Genomic DNA, 15,678 nt, shown 5'->3' with positions numbered 1-15,678 from the left:
TCCTTTTAAGACTAGTTTTTTCCCTTAAGACAAAACTTACTGACCTTCAGTGAAAGTACATTAATTATGAAAGGTTAACTTAAAAATTTTTCTGAACATTTATGTCCTCTTCCCTCTGAGTTAATATACTTGTTACATGTTACTTTTGTAGACCTGCAGAAGGAATGCAGGTATGCAGAAGAAGAATAACACAAAATTATGGCTTTTTTTTTTTCTCAGCATACAAAAATGCTCATTTTAAAATCTAGAGATTCCTGCCTTGATTACTGGATTTCATTTAAGAGACTCACTGTGTAACTGCCACATGGACGTACTTTCCTCTAGTTGGTATGGCTTAATTACACTTTATTCTGCTGTAATTGCTCAGATGGAAGGGTAATTTCTGACTTTGATGAAGAGCCTAAAGGTTTCTGTCCATAACACAGTTTATTCTTTTTTGGAGTAACAAGGTATTTACTCCTACATGCATGATAATTTTGTTGGAGCCTGATCACACTGTGCAGTGTGTGCTTTTTGTTTGTTCACAAGCAGAAAGTCCAGTTAGTTTCTGCAAACCAGTAAGAGCTGTGACAGATGGGATTATGCTACAGAGCAGTATTTGAAATGGTCCCATTGGCAGCAGAAACTGTTTGGAAGATTGTCTTGGTGCCTATACCCCCACCCTTTCTTCCCCCCGCCCAAAATGAATGAGTTTCCCATTCATTTGGACAAGAATCAGAAACCAAGAGATGAGAAGCCAAAGGATGCAACATCTGTCCCATCTGGTGATGTGCAGAAAAGGAATATTCTCTGAGTTACTTTTTCATTTTTTCCAATTACTCCCTCTTTTTGAAGGATGCTTAACCAACTTATTACTTGATTTCTTAACTTGGCACATTGTCTACTCTACTCCATTTAAAAAAAATCCTTCTGGATTTATGTATATCACATACTGAGTTCCCCATTATAGGACCTCTCATCAATTGTTCTGCATGATTTTCCATGGCATCCTTGAGATTTAAAGGCATCCTCAGGAACTGGCAGACAACTCTTTCCTAAAGATTTAATGCCAAAGTAGTGCAGAAAAAGTGCAGCAAAGTGGCTTTGTGCAAAAGATAGCACAGAAACAACAACAAAATGATTGTGCAGTAGAGGAATAGATAAGTAACACCAGCCCCATGTTGCTTACCAAAGAGTCCTTTGTCCTTCTAGCACACAAATTTGGATAAGGACTCAACACATGCCAAGCATACCCATAGCTCCCAGTGCAGAGTGCAAGGACTGCTGCTGCATGCCATCCAAGGCTACAGCTGGTGAGGAATTCAGCAACAAAACAGGTTTTCACTGGAAAATGCCAATTCATCAGAACTGAAATGCTTCAGGGAGACATATCATATTCAATGAACTTCCAACACAGCACCGGCAAGGCTCCAAACTGGTTTCCTGCCAGCCCGCCTGGTGGGCTGCCTGGAAGCCTGAATGATCAGAGTATGAAACTTCAGGACTGTCCTGCCATGCACATTGACCTGTAGCCAGAGACCACAAGACTTCCTGAAGCTTTGGGCTTCCCTGTTTTATCTAAAGCTAAATTCCCAGCTCTGCAAAAGGAAAATCAAAATCCATGGGAATGCTGGCTGAGCTGTAAGCACCAGACCCTGCATTTCCCAGCCCAATTTTACTTTGAATTTACTTCTAATGCAGCAGTTTTGCTTATTTTTCATTATTTCCTCCCTCTTTTTTCACCCTACACTAAGAATGCACATATTTTTTAAAAATCCATGTTTCTTTCTGAAACAGAAATTTCTCCAATTTTTTTCCCCTGGTACTCAGAACTTCCTGCGGAACAAAATGTTTGCCTTTAAACCCATTCTACTCAGCACATTCTTACTCTTTACAGATTCTCTACTGCTTGTCCTCTCCCAGCAAAATGAAGCCAGGTCATTCTGCTACTTCTCAGGCCTTATGTGCTGAAGAAAGTAGGACTTGGCCCATCATGCTGTATTCAGCAAGAGAAACCTGATCCTGCTCCGTTTAAGGGGAGGAATTATTTAGGCTATAATTGTCAGTGATTACACACTGTTTGGTATGTTGTCATATGCCATGTTTGCACTTCCTCTGCCAACACATGGACAAGGATGCGTGTAGTCATTTAGTAGGCTTGCACCAGAAACAAATTGGATAGCAGCAGGATTAGTTGTCATTCATCTTCAGTTGAAAACCTTTCCTTGGCCTGTGGCTGGCTAATGCACATTGCCTGAATTCATGGTGTTCAGCTGGCTGCAAAGAAAAACCCTCAAGATGCTTCTAATTAGAAGTTGTGAATAATGGTCAACTTGTGTGCATTTTACAGACAGCCACAAAAATCTGTATTGCCTCTTTGAGGAATGAGCCCAGAGCTGGGATCCACATTATGCAGACTCACTTTTCCAGGAGCGATATGAACAGGTGTCTAAATTCTCGGCTCAACAGTGGGTGCTAGTGTCCCCCCAAAATAAAATCATGCTAGATAATGAGTATGACTATGTGTCAGGCTTGTGACCATATCACTCCCTAAGAAAGACTGGTTTCACTGCTTTCACATGGTATTTAATAGAATTAACAGTAAACGGTATTCTCACTAAAACAGTACTTCACTGTGTAAGAGAAATCTCTCAGGACTACAGTAGTACCTAAGACATGCTAATGAGAAAGTTTTAAACTTCCCCTCAGTATTTATCTACGCAAAGATACCATCATTTCAGAACAGTTTATCAAAACAAAAGTAAGTCCTCTGGTTTAGCATTTTGACAATTAATGCATTTTCACAATTAATGCATTTTCTAGGACTCAAAAGACATGAGAGAATGCTATTTCCCTTCTCTGTTTCTAGAAATAAGGTAGGAATTTTACTTCTAGTGCAGCAGTTTTGCTTATTTTGCATTACTTCCTCCCTCTCTTTTTTCATCCTACACTGGGAAAGCATGTATTTTTTTGAATCCTTCTGAAACAGAAATTTCTCCAATTTTTTTCCCCCACTGAAAAAATTCTATAAAGTTTCTCATTTCCTCTTGCTTGTGGTGTTTGTTCCTTGCAGACAACTTCTTACTTGAGCACAAAGCAAGCCAAAAAGATGCCCCTGAACACCTTAGGTCTTGCTTTTTAAACCAGTGCCACCATTTTGATGGATAGCCCCAGTGAAATATTTCCATAATTTTACAACTTAAACTTATTCCAGCCATCTATAACTATGAATATATACTTGATCACCTTAACTGCAAGATATGTTGCTGCAATTTTGGAAAACATTAATTTTATGTTTAGGAACTGATATCCTCTCTGTTCTTATCTGTAAGTATCAAACTATACTGAGTATTGAGTTTGTATGGGAAGATTTTGGAAGGAGAGAGCTACAGGGGTGGCTTCTGTGAAAAGCTGCCAGAAACTTCCCCATTATCCAATGGAGCCAATTGCAGCTGGCTCCAGGATGGACCAGTTCCAGCTGGCTCCAAGATGGGCTTGGCCTTGGTGACAGTGGTAGCACCTCTGGGATAACATATTTAAGAAGGAGGAGAAAAGCCCTGTGCAACCGCAGTCAGAAAGAGGAGGGAGAGTGTAAGATAAACAATTCTGCAGTCAGCAGAAAAGGAGAAGGTACCGAAGCAGATATTCCCCTGCAGCCTAGGGTATAGACCATGGTGAGACAAGACTGCCCTCCTGCAGCCCATGGAGGTCCATGCTGGAGTAGACAACCATCTGCAGCCCCTGGATAACCCCACAGTGGAGCAGATGGATGCCAGGAGACTGTGACCCCATGGGAAGCCATGAAAGAGTAGCCCACCCTAGAGCATATTTGCTAGCAGGACTTGTGACCTCATGGGATCTACATTGGAGCTTGTTCCTGGAGGGCTGCACCCTCTGGAAGAGACCTGTGTTTTTGAAGTTTATTAAGAAATGCAGCCCATGGGAGGGTCTCACATTGGAGAACATTGCAGGGAACTGTCTCCTGTGGAGGGGACCCCATGCTGGAGCAAGGAATGAGTGTGAGGAATTCTTCCCTGAGGAGGAAGAACTGGTAGATATAATATGTGATGGACTGGCTGCAAATCCCATTTTCAATCCCCCTACACCATTCAGGGCAGGAGAAGGCAGACAGAATCAGGAGTAAAGTTAAGCTTGAGAAGAAGGGGATTTGGAGTGTGGAGGCTTTTTGAAGATTTTGCTTCATTTCTCATTATCCTACCCTAATATTATTGGCAATAAATGAAACTAATTTCCCCATATTGAGTCTATTTTTTCCCACAATGGTAATTGCTGAGTGATATCTACCAGTCCTTATTTTGAACCACAAGTCTTCAGCTATATTTTCTCTTTCCTGTCCAGGTGAGGAGGTAAGTGATACAGTGGCTTTGGTGGGCATGTTTGGTTGATGTCCAGCCAGGGTAAACTCACCATACTCTCCGTAAGCCACTTTTAAGTTACTGGAAATGAAAGTCATGCCACTTTTGTCTATTTGGGCAGCTAATTGTCAGCTGCAGAATGAAACACAGCTTAGCAATATTCTGCAGACTTCAAACTCATAGCTGGGATTTCTGTCTGCTCGTGAGCTGTGGGAATTTTGAAAGCGCTGTGGGTTTCTCTGATCTCTAAAAAGTTATCACGGTATTTATTACTGCTATTATGTTTTTTTTACTGACCACTGTTCATGCTGAACTTCAGAAATTCTTCAGAGAGAAAGAAGACACAAACACAGACACACACATACTTATCTTACCTGCTTTGGTTGTCACTTTCAGCAAATAACCATCCAAATCGATCTGAAATTGCGGTGTCTCACAAGGTAGTGAAATTCGGGTCCCATTCCACTTCACTGTGAGGTGCTGCTGGAGGCTGATTGTGCTTCTGCCCAACACAAGGTCCACTGACTTTGTCCAGGAGAAAGAACGGGTCCGACGGGCATCGTTTTTTACCAGCACCTGAAAGGGTGAGGCAGAGGAGGAGCAGTCTTTCGTCAAAACATACTGACATGTTCCCTGAAAGTTAAATGTCCGTCCATCAAAAGTGTTGTAGTGAGGATCTCCAAATACAGTGCAAACTCCAGGCTCTGCAGGTGAGTGAGAAACAAAAGCACCATATCAATCAAAGTTGGAAAAAAGCAGTTGATAAGAACTTAGAGATGCTGCTCTCATCTCACCTAATCTATCTGCTCTACAGTGTAGATTTTGACTGGTACCTACAGGGATGAAATATATCTTTGAAAAACAAAAGCTTAATTGATTTAGAAGTCTTTCCCAAACTGGCTGGTAACCAAAGGCCAGTTCATACCTGGGGCAGCATAGGAAGGCTAACCTGTAGCTTTGTCCCTTAAACATAACATACAGTTTAAGTTATTACAATGCCTGTGAACTTTTTCAAATTTAATTGACTCTTTGAAATTACAAAACCATCAGATCACTTTAGAAGGATCTGGGTCAGTTCATATTTTACATATATACACTTACAAATATTATACATTTATAAACTAAGTGTGGTTACATGTTTTCCCCAAAATACCTGTAGAACCAGCATCTTTTCTTAGTCTTAAAAGCTACTGTATGTTGTTTATACACAACTGACTTGTAGTAGTTATTGATACCACACTATCAACTAAAAGTCAGTAGTACATGACTAACATGATGCAATGACTGCCAAAGAGCATGGTGTCTCTACCAATCATTTGCATCATTACAAATGTATGAAAATCTCTTATAGATGTTTGAAGCCATACACTGGTCAGAGAACTCATAGCCCAAAGACAGAGCATTTCTATATTCATAGCAATGATGCTGAGTTACCCCGCAGCTACCCAGCAACTGATTGAATTGCCTCACAACCATAGATAGCCTTGCAGCTTTTTGGTATAACAATAGGTCCTAACCACATTGCTGGTATTCCTGGAAGAAGGAGTCTCAAGGCAGAGAAATGCACACTGCTATTGCCAGCTGTATACCCATGGGCTAAGGCTGCTTTTGAAAGATGATGTCTGTTTAACTAACAATGGCTTGCTTGAAAAACCAGCTTAAAAAATCCAAATTCAAATCTACAAAAAAGAAGGAGACATGAATGTTATGAAGAAGGGGAAGGGAATTCCTCCCATGGAGTGCAATACAATTCTAACTACACAATACACCTTTCCCAACAGAGTTTTTTCAGCCCAGGCAGAGTGCTATGCTAAAGTAACTGTAAACTTTCTGGTGTTTTTCTGGCTGTAAAGAGCACCCAAGGAAAGCTACATAGAGAAACAGAAAATGGAGCTGAAGGAAGCCCCAGGAAACATTGCCTTTTTTTTGCCAGCTGCAATGAAGAATCACCTGCCCCTATATAATTCCTGACAGATGTTTATCTAACCTGTCCATAAAGAGCAGTAGTAACAGCAACTCTACTGCCACCTATGGCAACCTGTTGCAGTTTTGGTCTGCCCCTACTACAACAGATGTCTTCCTAAAGCCTAATCTCTCTTTCCCCTCACTGTATGGTGCAGACCCATCACAGAGCTGGTACCTAGGTGATTTTTACTTTACCCCTAACTGGCCACATACATAATTCTTTAGCTATGCCAGTAACTCATCTTGGCATCATTACTCCTCTTAATTGTGTCTGGCAACTAGGGACCAAAAGTTTCAATTTCTCAAGGACATCATATTGACAACTCCATCAAAATTCAAAGTGATCCATATTTGATTAACATCTCTGGAAAACAGGCCTGACAGATTTTAAGCCAACCCTGAAACCAAAACATTTCGGCAAAAGAGTGCTTTTAAAAATGTGCACTTCTGTGAGTTTTCATTTCCTCACTGATACCAATGAGGATGTCAAGAACTGCATTCCAAAGTTCTTTAAAATATTAATTGATTCTCCATAAATTGTCAGAAACTATATGGTTTGTAATTAATAATATAATTTTTAACAATAGGAAAAATAATCTATAGATTTTGTATGGAGACCATCTGACTTTATCCATTACTAAATCATACTAACATGTTTCTGATTTCCTTATGTATACATCTAAGTATCTGCATGATGAATATTAAGATACATGTTATTACCAGCTCAGATTGTACTTCAACTATTCCAGCTTTAATTTTTTCTTAAATTTAATGATAACAAAAACTTTTATGAAAAAACATCAGCCAAATATCAGTGAAGATTCTAGAGGAAAGATCTGATTTTTCTCTGTGTTTCAAAATGCCAAGAATGTGGACATGTTATACATGTTTTTAACCAACCTATTGGGAGGAGGAGGCTGGTTCTTCACCTAAGCAAGTGACTAAGTGGCAAGACATAAGAGGAACAAATATAATTTAGAGATGTGCAAGTAAAATTGATAGTACCAATGGGATCCAAAGGAAATATTTATTTTTAATTTCTAATGTGTTATGCAGAGTAATGTTGTTTTATGTTATGTTACATCATGTCACGTCATATGTCAACTTGATGCCGTGCAGTTAAAAATGTATTTTGGACTGGATAGCTGAAAGTCTGATCCAAATTTTGCTGTTTTCTTTAATAACCAAGGAAATGGAGGAGGGAAAATCCACCTAAAAACAGTCTGAATAATTGATCGTCTGATATCACTGTATAAAACATCCTTGAAAGGTTTGCTAAAATTGTGGGGTTTAAAAATAAATCCACGCCCTGCAAAAGTGTGTGTGATAACTCAGGCACTGCCAGTAAGAAAAACTGGTTGGCCTAGGAATAAACCTTAAATACTGGGCGTAACAAGACCATCAACATGAAAAAATTCCTGCCATTTTTAGCTATTGAGTAGTTGTGTATTTCCTTTTGGGAGAGTTTCAATCACATCATATTTTATGGTTTGCTTCTTTTTCTTTGCTTTTTCCTTTTTCTTTTTTGTTTTCCTTCTTTTCTTTTCTTTTCTTTTCTTTTCTTTTCTTTTCTTTTCTTTTCTTTTCTTTTCTTTTCTTTTCTTTGCTTTGCTTTGCTTTGCTTTGCTTTGCTTTGCTTTGCTTTGCTTTGCTTTGCTTTGCTTTGCTGTGCTTTTTTTCTTTTCTTTCCTCTTTTCTTTTTCCCTCTTGAAACAAACCAGTCTTTTTACTTGGCAATTTTTGAAATCTATTTGAAACACTGATCTCTAGATAGGATTGTGCGTGACTTTCTTCTCTGTTGGGACATAACAGATGAAGAGGTGCTGCTGCATCACCAAAGCCATGTTCTCCAACCCTGGAGTATGAATTTTGCTAGCTTATGATAGCAAGGCATAGGGTCATAGGTGCAGATCTTTCCCTTTTTTCCCCTACCATAAATTGTTCCCAGCTTATTGCCAACACTCCGTGTGTCAGTTGTCTAATGTAGAGCTAGAAAAGGGCTATTCTATACAATATTTCCCCCTGAGACTCCCCCCAGCCTCCAACTACTTTCAAATTAGGGACTTTCTGAGCTAGACATGGTTTTGTCCTGGGTTTTAAGATAAGCTTGTATTCTATTTGCCATCTGTTGAAGGCAAACCTGTTGGGCAGGTTTTGTTATCTTTTCCAAGAACCGGTTTTGCTCCTAAGAGGTAATGGTTTGTTAGTGGGCCATTGACTGATTCAATGCAGGGCTGGTAACATAACACCATCCTATTGTGAGATGTTCCACCCAGAGGGGGAAGCCAAGCACTCTTTTATTTTTGGGGACAGAGCAGCTCTTTACTTTGGGGGATTCCCAGAGAAGCAGCTCTCTTCGGCGGCACTCGCAGCGGAGCAGCCGGAGCGCGCTGAGGCGACGGCAGCGGAGCTCGGAGGCAACCCCGGCGCAGAGGAAGACCGGCCCTGCTGCCACCAAATCTTCAGAGGAAAGCTATACCCTTCTAAAGATCACCACTGCAGCTGCAACTCATCAACCATTGCAAGGGGAGCAATTGTCCCAGCAGGACTGCTACTGGCACCCCGAATCCTCAGGTTGTGGACTTTTTTCACTGGTTTGGTTTGTACCGATTGCATTTGCCTTTTTAAATTGTTGTCTAGTTTTCTCCTAGTAAAGAATTGTTACTCCCATTCCCATATCTTTGCCTGAGAGCCTTTTGATTTAAAACTCCTAGTAATTCGGAGGGAGAGGGTTTACCTTCTCCATTGCACAGGAGGCTTTAGCCCTCCTTTGCAGACTCCTGTCTTGTCGAACCAAGACAGGTTTCTATTAATTTAGTAACCTTTGATAGAATATTTTCTGTGAATTTTTCCAGTCAAAAAATGTTTTTAGTATCTACAACATCCTTGGGCAAAAGAAATGAAGAATCATTGCCTCTTCCTCATTTTGAATGTGGCGTTCATGATCTTTGGTGTCTTCTTTTGCTCATCTAGACATGCACATGAATGCAAATTTACCCATTTACTCTCTATCCTTGAAAAACACAGACTTTTCAAAAGAGGGCCCCAGAGCTGTGTTTAGGAGGCTGTGATTTTCAAAACACCTCAGCACTCAACTCTGATTAAACATTATTGAGAACTAGATACAAACACCACTAAAACTCTTTTGGAAATCCTGTGTGTTGCTCCCAAATCAATATTCAGACCTTCTGGCATTCATAAAAACTTTTGGGAGCTTGGCAGTTTTCACATTTGTTTTTTAAGCAACTAAATACTGACTTCACACTTTCACGTTTTACTAAAATATTAAACTACATGTGTGATTAATGCAGTTTGCTCAGCTCCCACCTAAGGCTCTACAGCTCACTTGCCAACTAATAATAGTATTTAGGTGCTAAAAGTGGATACTATAGAACTGTTGGCATGTTTTCCATGAATTTTCAAATCATGCTCCCAATTCAAATGAAATAGTGACTTTCATTAGAAAAGGCAGTGTTTTTGAAAACACATGTAGATGTACAAAAAAGGAAGCTAAAAAAGCAACAGCATGGAAAAGAACACATTAGCATTTCCTAAGTTTCAACATACTCTCATAAAGAAAAAATAAAACCACAACCTATTTGGCCAATGTGGAGGGATAAAAGTTTGAAAGACCACTCATTTCTAGTAAGTAGTATGCTGAGTACAGGTAAGAACCACTTATTAAACTAAGTGGTTGCCAAAAAGAACCTTTCTGCCTTCCACCCAGTGCCTCTGTTCCCCCAGACAGTATTTAGCCTTTTTAGAAAGGCAAAATATATATGCTGCGTGGTGGAGGCCAGACAGACAATCAGCACACACATCCTGACCAGCCGAGAGCACGAGCACATTGGCTAGGCAATTAGTACACTTGTAGCTCCAGAGCAGCCACAGGATATATTGTCTCTAGCTGGGTTTATTATTTGTTGGGATATAAAGGAAATGGGACACAAATCCATAGGAAACCAGGCTCTGTTAGCTCTGGTGCTCATGGAATAGCTTGTTGTGTTTTTTCAGGAGATCAGAGCAGTCAATTGAAGTCCAAGATGTCCAGATGTCTGGTCACACTTTGCTGAGCTTGTAGGTAGTTAAGAGTGGCCAAGAAAAATATACTTTAAATTATAACTAAAATCAGTTTGGACATCTTCAAAGTAAGGAGAAGGAGGAAAAAGCACAAGTTTACCAGTGAAGGGTGTTCTGGTTGTGGATCTATAATTCAAAAATATCTCAGCTTTTTAAAAATAAAATGAAACTTTGAATGTAATTAGCCCATATGCTGAATTAAGCCCTAAATCAAACAGAACACATTATTAACTTCTATAAACTAGCTACAGAGCACGTATAATAGAATTTCATTAGGTTTTCTGTAAAAAATGCATAGCCATAGAGGACTTTCCTCATAACTGCTGTATAGTGTAGCTTGATATAATACACATTACAAGGTGTGGTGTCAAAAACTCCACAGGAGTCTTTATGGTCTATTTCATAAATAAAATAGCTATTCCAATTTGTCCAAATACATATTTATACAGTAGACCATCACAGCTGAAATGGGAGGTAAATCATGAACAGTATTCCAGTATGAATAAACAATTGCAGTCTTTTTGTTGCTGTATTTCTTCATGGAAAGGAAATAACAGGAAAAACAGGGACCTATGTGGTCCTTTAGATCCACTTCCTGCTCTTACAGTACCCACAATGCATAACTTCACTTTGTTTCTTTTTCTCATCTATTCTTCGAAAGTCAGCACTTTTTTCAGTAATTCAATAAAAACACATAAAAAGGATGTAGGACCAAATGAAAGTACCAACCTTTTAATCCTAAGGTGGGTCCAAATGCCTTTGAATTGGGTTTAGCTCTGTTGATAAGTTTGTCAATTAAACAACCTGTGGAATGTTTTGTGATGAACAAAATTTTCTGTCCCAAAAGCAGCCTTTACTTCAAGGCTAATGATGTGTTCTGCACATGTAAACCTAGATGACTGCAGTCCACTTTGAAAAAACCTCATCCACAAAATCTCACAATGACTGGTGTAAGATTGTGCTAGGGCTATTAATAATTATTAAAGTACATCTACATGATTTTAGTAACAAGATTTCATCCAGTGTACTGTAATTTCAGCAAGGCCTATGAATTCTTCTTTGTCAAGAACAAAGATTTTACTTCCACTGGAAGTTCCTATCTATGTCTGAAGTTGAGAGCAGTCTGTTAATGTTATTTGAACTTAGGTTTAGTTTTTTCTTATTTTTAATATGAAAATTACCTTGGTCTAACATGGATTACTAATTTATGGAATTGACGTCAGTGGTGATTTTTCTAAATCAAGACCAAAAGACTACATTTCATTATATTTTTTACAGCAGCATAAACTAAACTGTTGAATTTTCCACTGGTATGACCACTGTGTTTAATTAGTGATAACTGTATGCCAGCCATGAAGTTTAAAAAGCAACATGCCAAAACTAACTACAGTTAACTTCAGCAACAGTAGACAAAAGAGACTCTCCAGCCCTTTGGGAGACAAGGTACTTTTTCTCTTTGCAACAAACTGCTGTGAAAATAATCCTTTGATTTTTTTTTTTTTTTAAGTTTAAAGTGTATCCTTTCACAACGTGACTGGTTTTGACCCACTTCATAGAAATTGGCTGCATTTAAACTGTACTCAAAACTCTCCCATGTACAGTATGTTCTTGTACCTCCCTATGTTGTTTTTACGTTGGAAAATTAATACCTGCTGGAGCACCAGAAATGTTTGGTGTGTTAGTATATGGAGACAGGATCAGGATCAACATGAGCGAGTGGGTGAGGGAAGGGGCTGTGTGTACATCTTATCAGAAACTGGCTGAAGTAGCAAAGTTTCAATTACTGTCAGATGACAGTAATGATGAGATGTACAGCACTTCTGCTGCAAAGGTGGAATTAATTCTTTGCAAATGGCAAATGTTAAAATACCAATGTTAAAACAGCTAGTGGTAGCCACCACTGCTGTATGACACTGGGTATTTAAGCTCCTTGCTCACATTCTCTGTAAAAACCAAGAATGCCCTGCTAATCATGAAAGTTTGGAATCGGCTCTTTTCCAGGTACTGAAAGGATCCGTAGTGAGATAACTGTAAAGAAAAGACCCCTCTGTTTCATGTGCAATGGTGGAGCATGGGACAGTGAGACAGGACAATGAGCCTCCTAGGCTCAAACATAGACAGTGCAATGCAGATAGGACCCTTAACATCCTTGATCCCTTACCATAAGGGAACAAGGTTGTTTATCCTTTGGGGAGACCTAATAGCAGGCTGCCAGTACATAGAAAGAGGTCAGTGGGAAGATGGAGCGAGGCTGTTTACAGATCTGCATGCCAGGAGGATAAGCAATAATGATCTGGCCTTAATTTCATATGTTTGCAATCATGAGAATTCCCTTCTTATATCATCAAGAAATTTGGAGATTTTAGGTAACCCGGCTCCTAGGTAAGTTATTTTAACTTTGAAGAACTGCAATTTTTTGCCTAATTCTCACACGAAACAATTATCACAAGTCATCACTCTCTGACAGCATTTCTGAAGGAGTCACTGTACTGTATTATTTGAACCTCTTATAGTAGAGGGTCTCCTGTACTTCGATGGAATGGCTGGCCACACTCTTTTCCTCCCCTCTTATGTTACAGAAGAACACAGGAAGAACACATGAAAAAGGTTAAATTAGACTGAAATAGAAAAAAAAAAAGCAAGATAGAGATTGATAAATTCATTGCACTAATGGTGTGTCATATCTGAGCAAAGGTCTATGCAAATTTCTTCTCCTTTGAAACTGAGCTAACATGAAATCAACTGCTAGTCATTTGAATCCTGTTTCATTTCTTCCTCTGCTCAGTGTTATTTAAAGTGTTTCTGAGTGTGCTGTTCCTTGTATAATGAAGACTTGCAAGCTAGATGTATTTTATCCCAAGATACACATTTCAAAATAATTGAGCCACGGAGTGAAAAAACAGATATTTAGCATACGGGATTTGTGCAATGCAAGAGAACCCAGAACTGACTTGAACAGCAAAGCCATTTGATTTTAGACAAAAGAAGAGGAATATTTTCTCCTTTCAAAAGCCTTCCTATAAGTCATAAAACTCCATTTTAGCAGTCTGTCCCTATTTGGTAAAACACTTAAATATGTACTGAAGGAAATACGTAATGGTATCTTGTTAACTTCATCTTCCCCTGTTGAGTTAAATAGAACAAGCTTAAAGATAAGTATTTGTGTAAGTCCTTTGCTGACTAGGACGGTGATATTGCAATTTAATGATCATTCCTGAAGAGAGGAGTAAAGGGATAAGAATATAAGACTTGAATGAAACATCATAAACAAAGAAGAATTGTTTTGTATTCTACTTTCCACTGCTGCCCCAGACTGTGTCTCAGATTTCTGCACACCTTTTTTTAACTCTCACAAATCATCTGCAGAGGTGTGATTATATATGCACATAGCTGGACTGTTACTTACAGGTGTAAAATGTACCCAAGTCCTAAAACTTATTTTCCTGTTTTATTGCCTACAAATTTTACAGACCAACTATATCTTTCAAAATGCAGCACCTCAGATTTGACAAAAATAGTATAATTTTGAAAAATAAAATTAAAACAAAATACCCAGACATTTAATTTTAAAATTACAGATTTATAAGAGGCAAAATCCATTCCTAAAAATAATCATTTGCCCTTTAGCTCCCTCTGAAAAGAAGGCAGAAAAGCAAGCATACTTCTATATATTTATGTTCTCAGAAAGAATAAAAAGGAATTTAAAGAATGTGAAGAAAGGACTTACTTTCAGTGCAAATCGGACAGCATCCTTTTCTGTTCAGGATTTTACCCTAATTGGGAGAAACACAGGATGTTTTAATGAGAGAGTTCTTGGAGCAATGATTGTGTCATGTTGTAAGATTGGATAAGCCTTTGAAAATAATTCCAGTTGTGTTTGAACTCAGTACCCTGGTTGCAACTTCACATATCAGGTGCTAAAAACAGACAGAGCTACTCAACGAGCTTCCTGGCAGTCTTATAAGAAATAAAATAATAAAAGGGTTCTCTGTTACCACTTTTCTCTTTACAGAGTGAGAGAGAATTTTGGACTTGCACAGATAGCTAAAGCAGTCACTGGGTTGAAAGATCACTACCTTTCCCCCACCTTCCCAAAATATATATCTTTCCTATGTATTCCCTGCTTCATGGCTGGCAGGGGAGGGAGGGAGGGAGGGACTTGGTCAACTATATTTCTGTTTGTGCCTTATACAAGGCTGACTAGGCAAAGGAGGCATGCCTCTGTGTATGCACTGCATGCTCTTTTTCAGTCTTCATAAGTTTAAAAGATGTTTTATCTGATTTTACATAAATTACCTAAAGTCAATCAGCAAGTGAGCAGAGAAGCCTGAAAAAAATTCAGACTGAACAATGTGTTTTTCCAAGCAAAATTGGTGTTGGTTATAACAGAACATACAGTGATATTGGAGCTCACCCATATTCCCACACAAAGAATGAAGAGGTATATGGAGCTGTGCTGTTCCCCAGCACTGACCCTTTGCTCCAACAGCAGCTGAATATAGAGGAAGACCACTGCTCCTATTCCCACCAAGTAAGTGAGCAAAATGAGGACAGCAAGAAGGACCAAATGGAGCTATGCTGTCCTGCCCATTAAACAAGATAGAAAAATTGTGAAAACAGACAAAAAATTGGTGACAGGTCTATGCAAAGAGTGAGGAAGTGGGCACAGGCAGCCCTGTTGCTGTCTTCCTTGTTTTCTGCCTACAGTGTTGCCAAGCTTTGACAATGTGCGTGGGGAGGCATGAACTCCAAGAATCTTTTAAAACTGGAGTGGAGCATGTTCCATCCTGCTCTTGCTTGATGTACACACATGGCATACATGAATCCTTGGTCATGAATGCACATGGGCACATCATCCACAGGGCCCAGTTCAGTGCAAGTTTGTCTTTGAATATGCACCTTCATTTGAACAGACTTGAGACATATCTGGACTTAAGTAAGGACTGAATCAGAGCTGCACTTGCAGAGTGATCAGCACTTAAATGTTTGTGTGACTCCCCGGTCCCTGGGCAAAGAGAATAGCTGAGGACCAGGATGCAACAGGGAGACCTACTAAGCAGCTGCTAGAACAGAACCTCTTAAAGGTGGAACCCTTAAAACCACACAGAAAAACCACATAGAAATAGCAACACATATTTGTAGGAACCGAGACATGCAGCTGAATGCCACACACTGCACTACACAGCCTTACCTCTCTGTTTCAATAAAAGAGTTGAAATCATCAGCCAAGCTGGAAGTGTAAAGAATTCAAGTGAAATTGAAATCTCCAAGGCAGCCT

General features: G+C 39.3%; 1 protein-coding gene across 8 annotated transcripts in view; it reads right to left on the bottom strand.

Moving 5' to 3' along the window:
• BMPER (BMP binding endothelial regulator) overlaps positions 1-15,678 on the bottom strand; it is a 150,591-nt gene that overhangs the window by 49,009 nt on the left and 85,904 nt on the right. For 7 of the 8 annotated variants that reach the window (XM_085573317.1, XM_085573318.1, XM_021553292.3 and 4 more), the window contains 2 exons: positions 14,128-14,173; positions 4,730-5,059 (listed from right to left, as the gene is read on the bottom strand). In XM_085573317.1, coding sequence (XP_085429443.1) covers positions 4,730-5,059; positions 14,128-14,173 — 376 coding nt within the window. The remainder of the gene's footprint in view (positions 1-4,729; positions 5,060-14,127; positions 14,174-15,678) is intronic. The other variant, XM_085573320.1, reaches the window with a different exon arrangement.

Source organism: Lonchura striata, chromosome 2 (assembly GCF_050655825.1).
Source record: "Lonchura striata isolate lonStrDom1 chromosome 2, ASM5065582v1, whole genome shotgun sequence".
NCBI lineage: Eukaryota > Metazoa > Chordata > Aves > Passeriformes > Estrildidae > Lonchura > Lonchura striata.
This window is presented reverse-complemented; position numbering and strand designations above follow the sequence as displayed.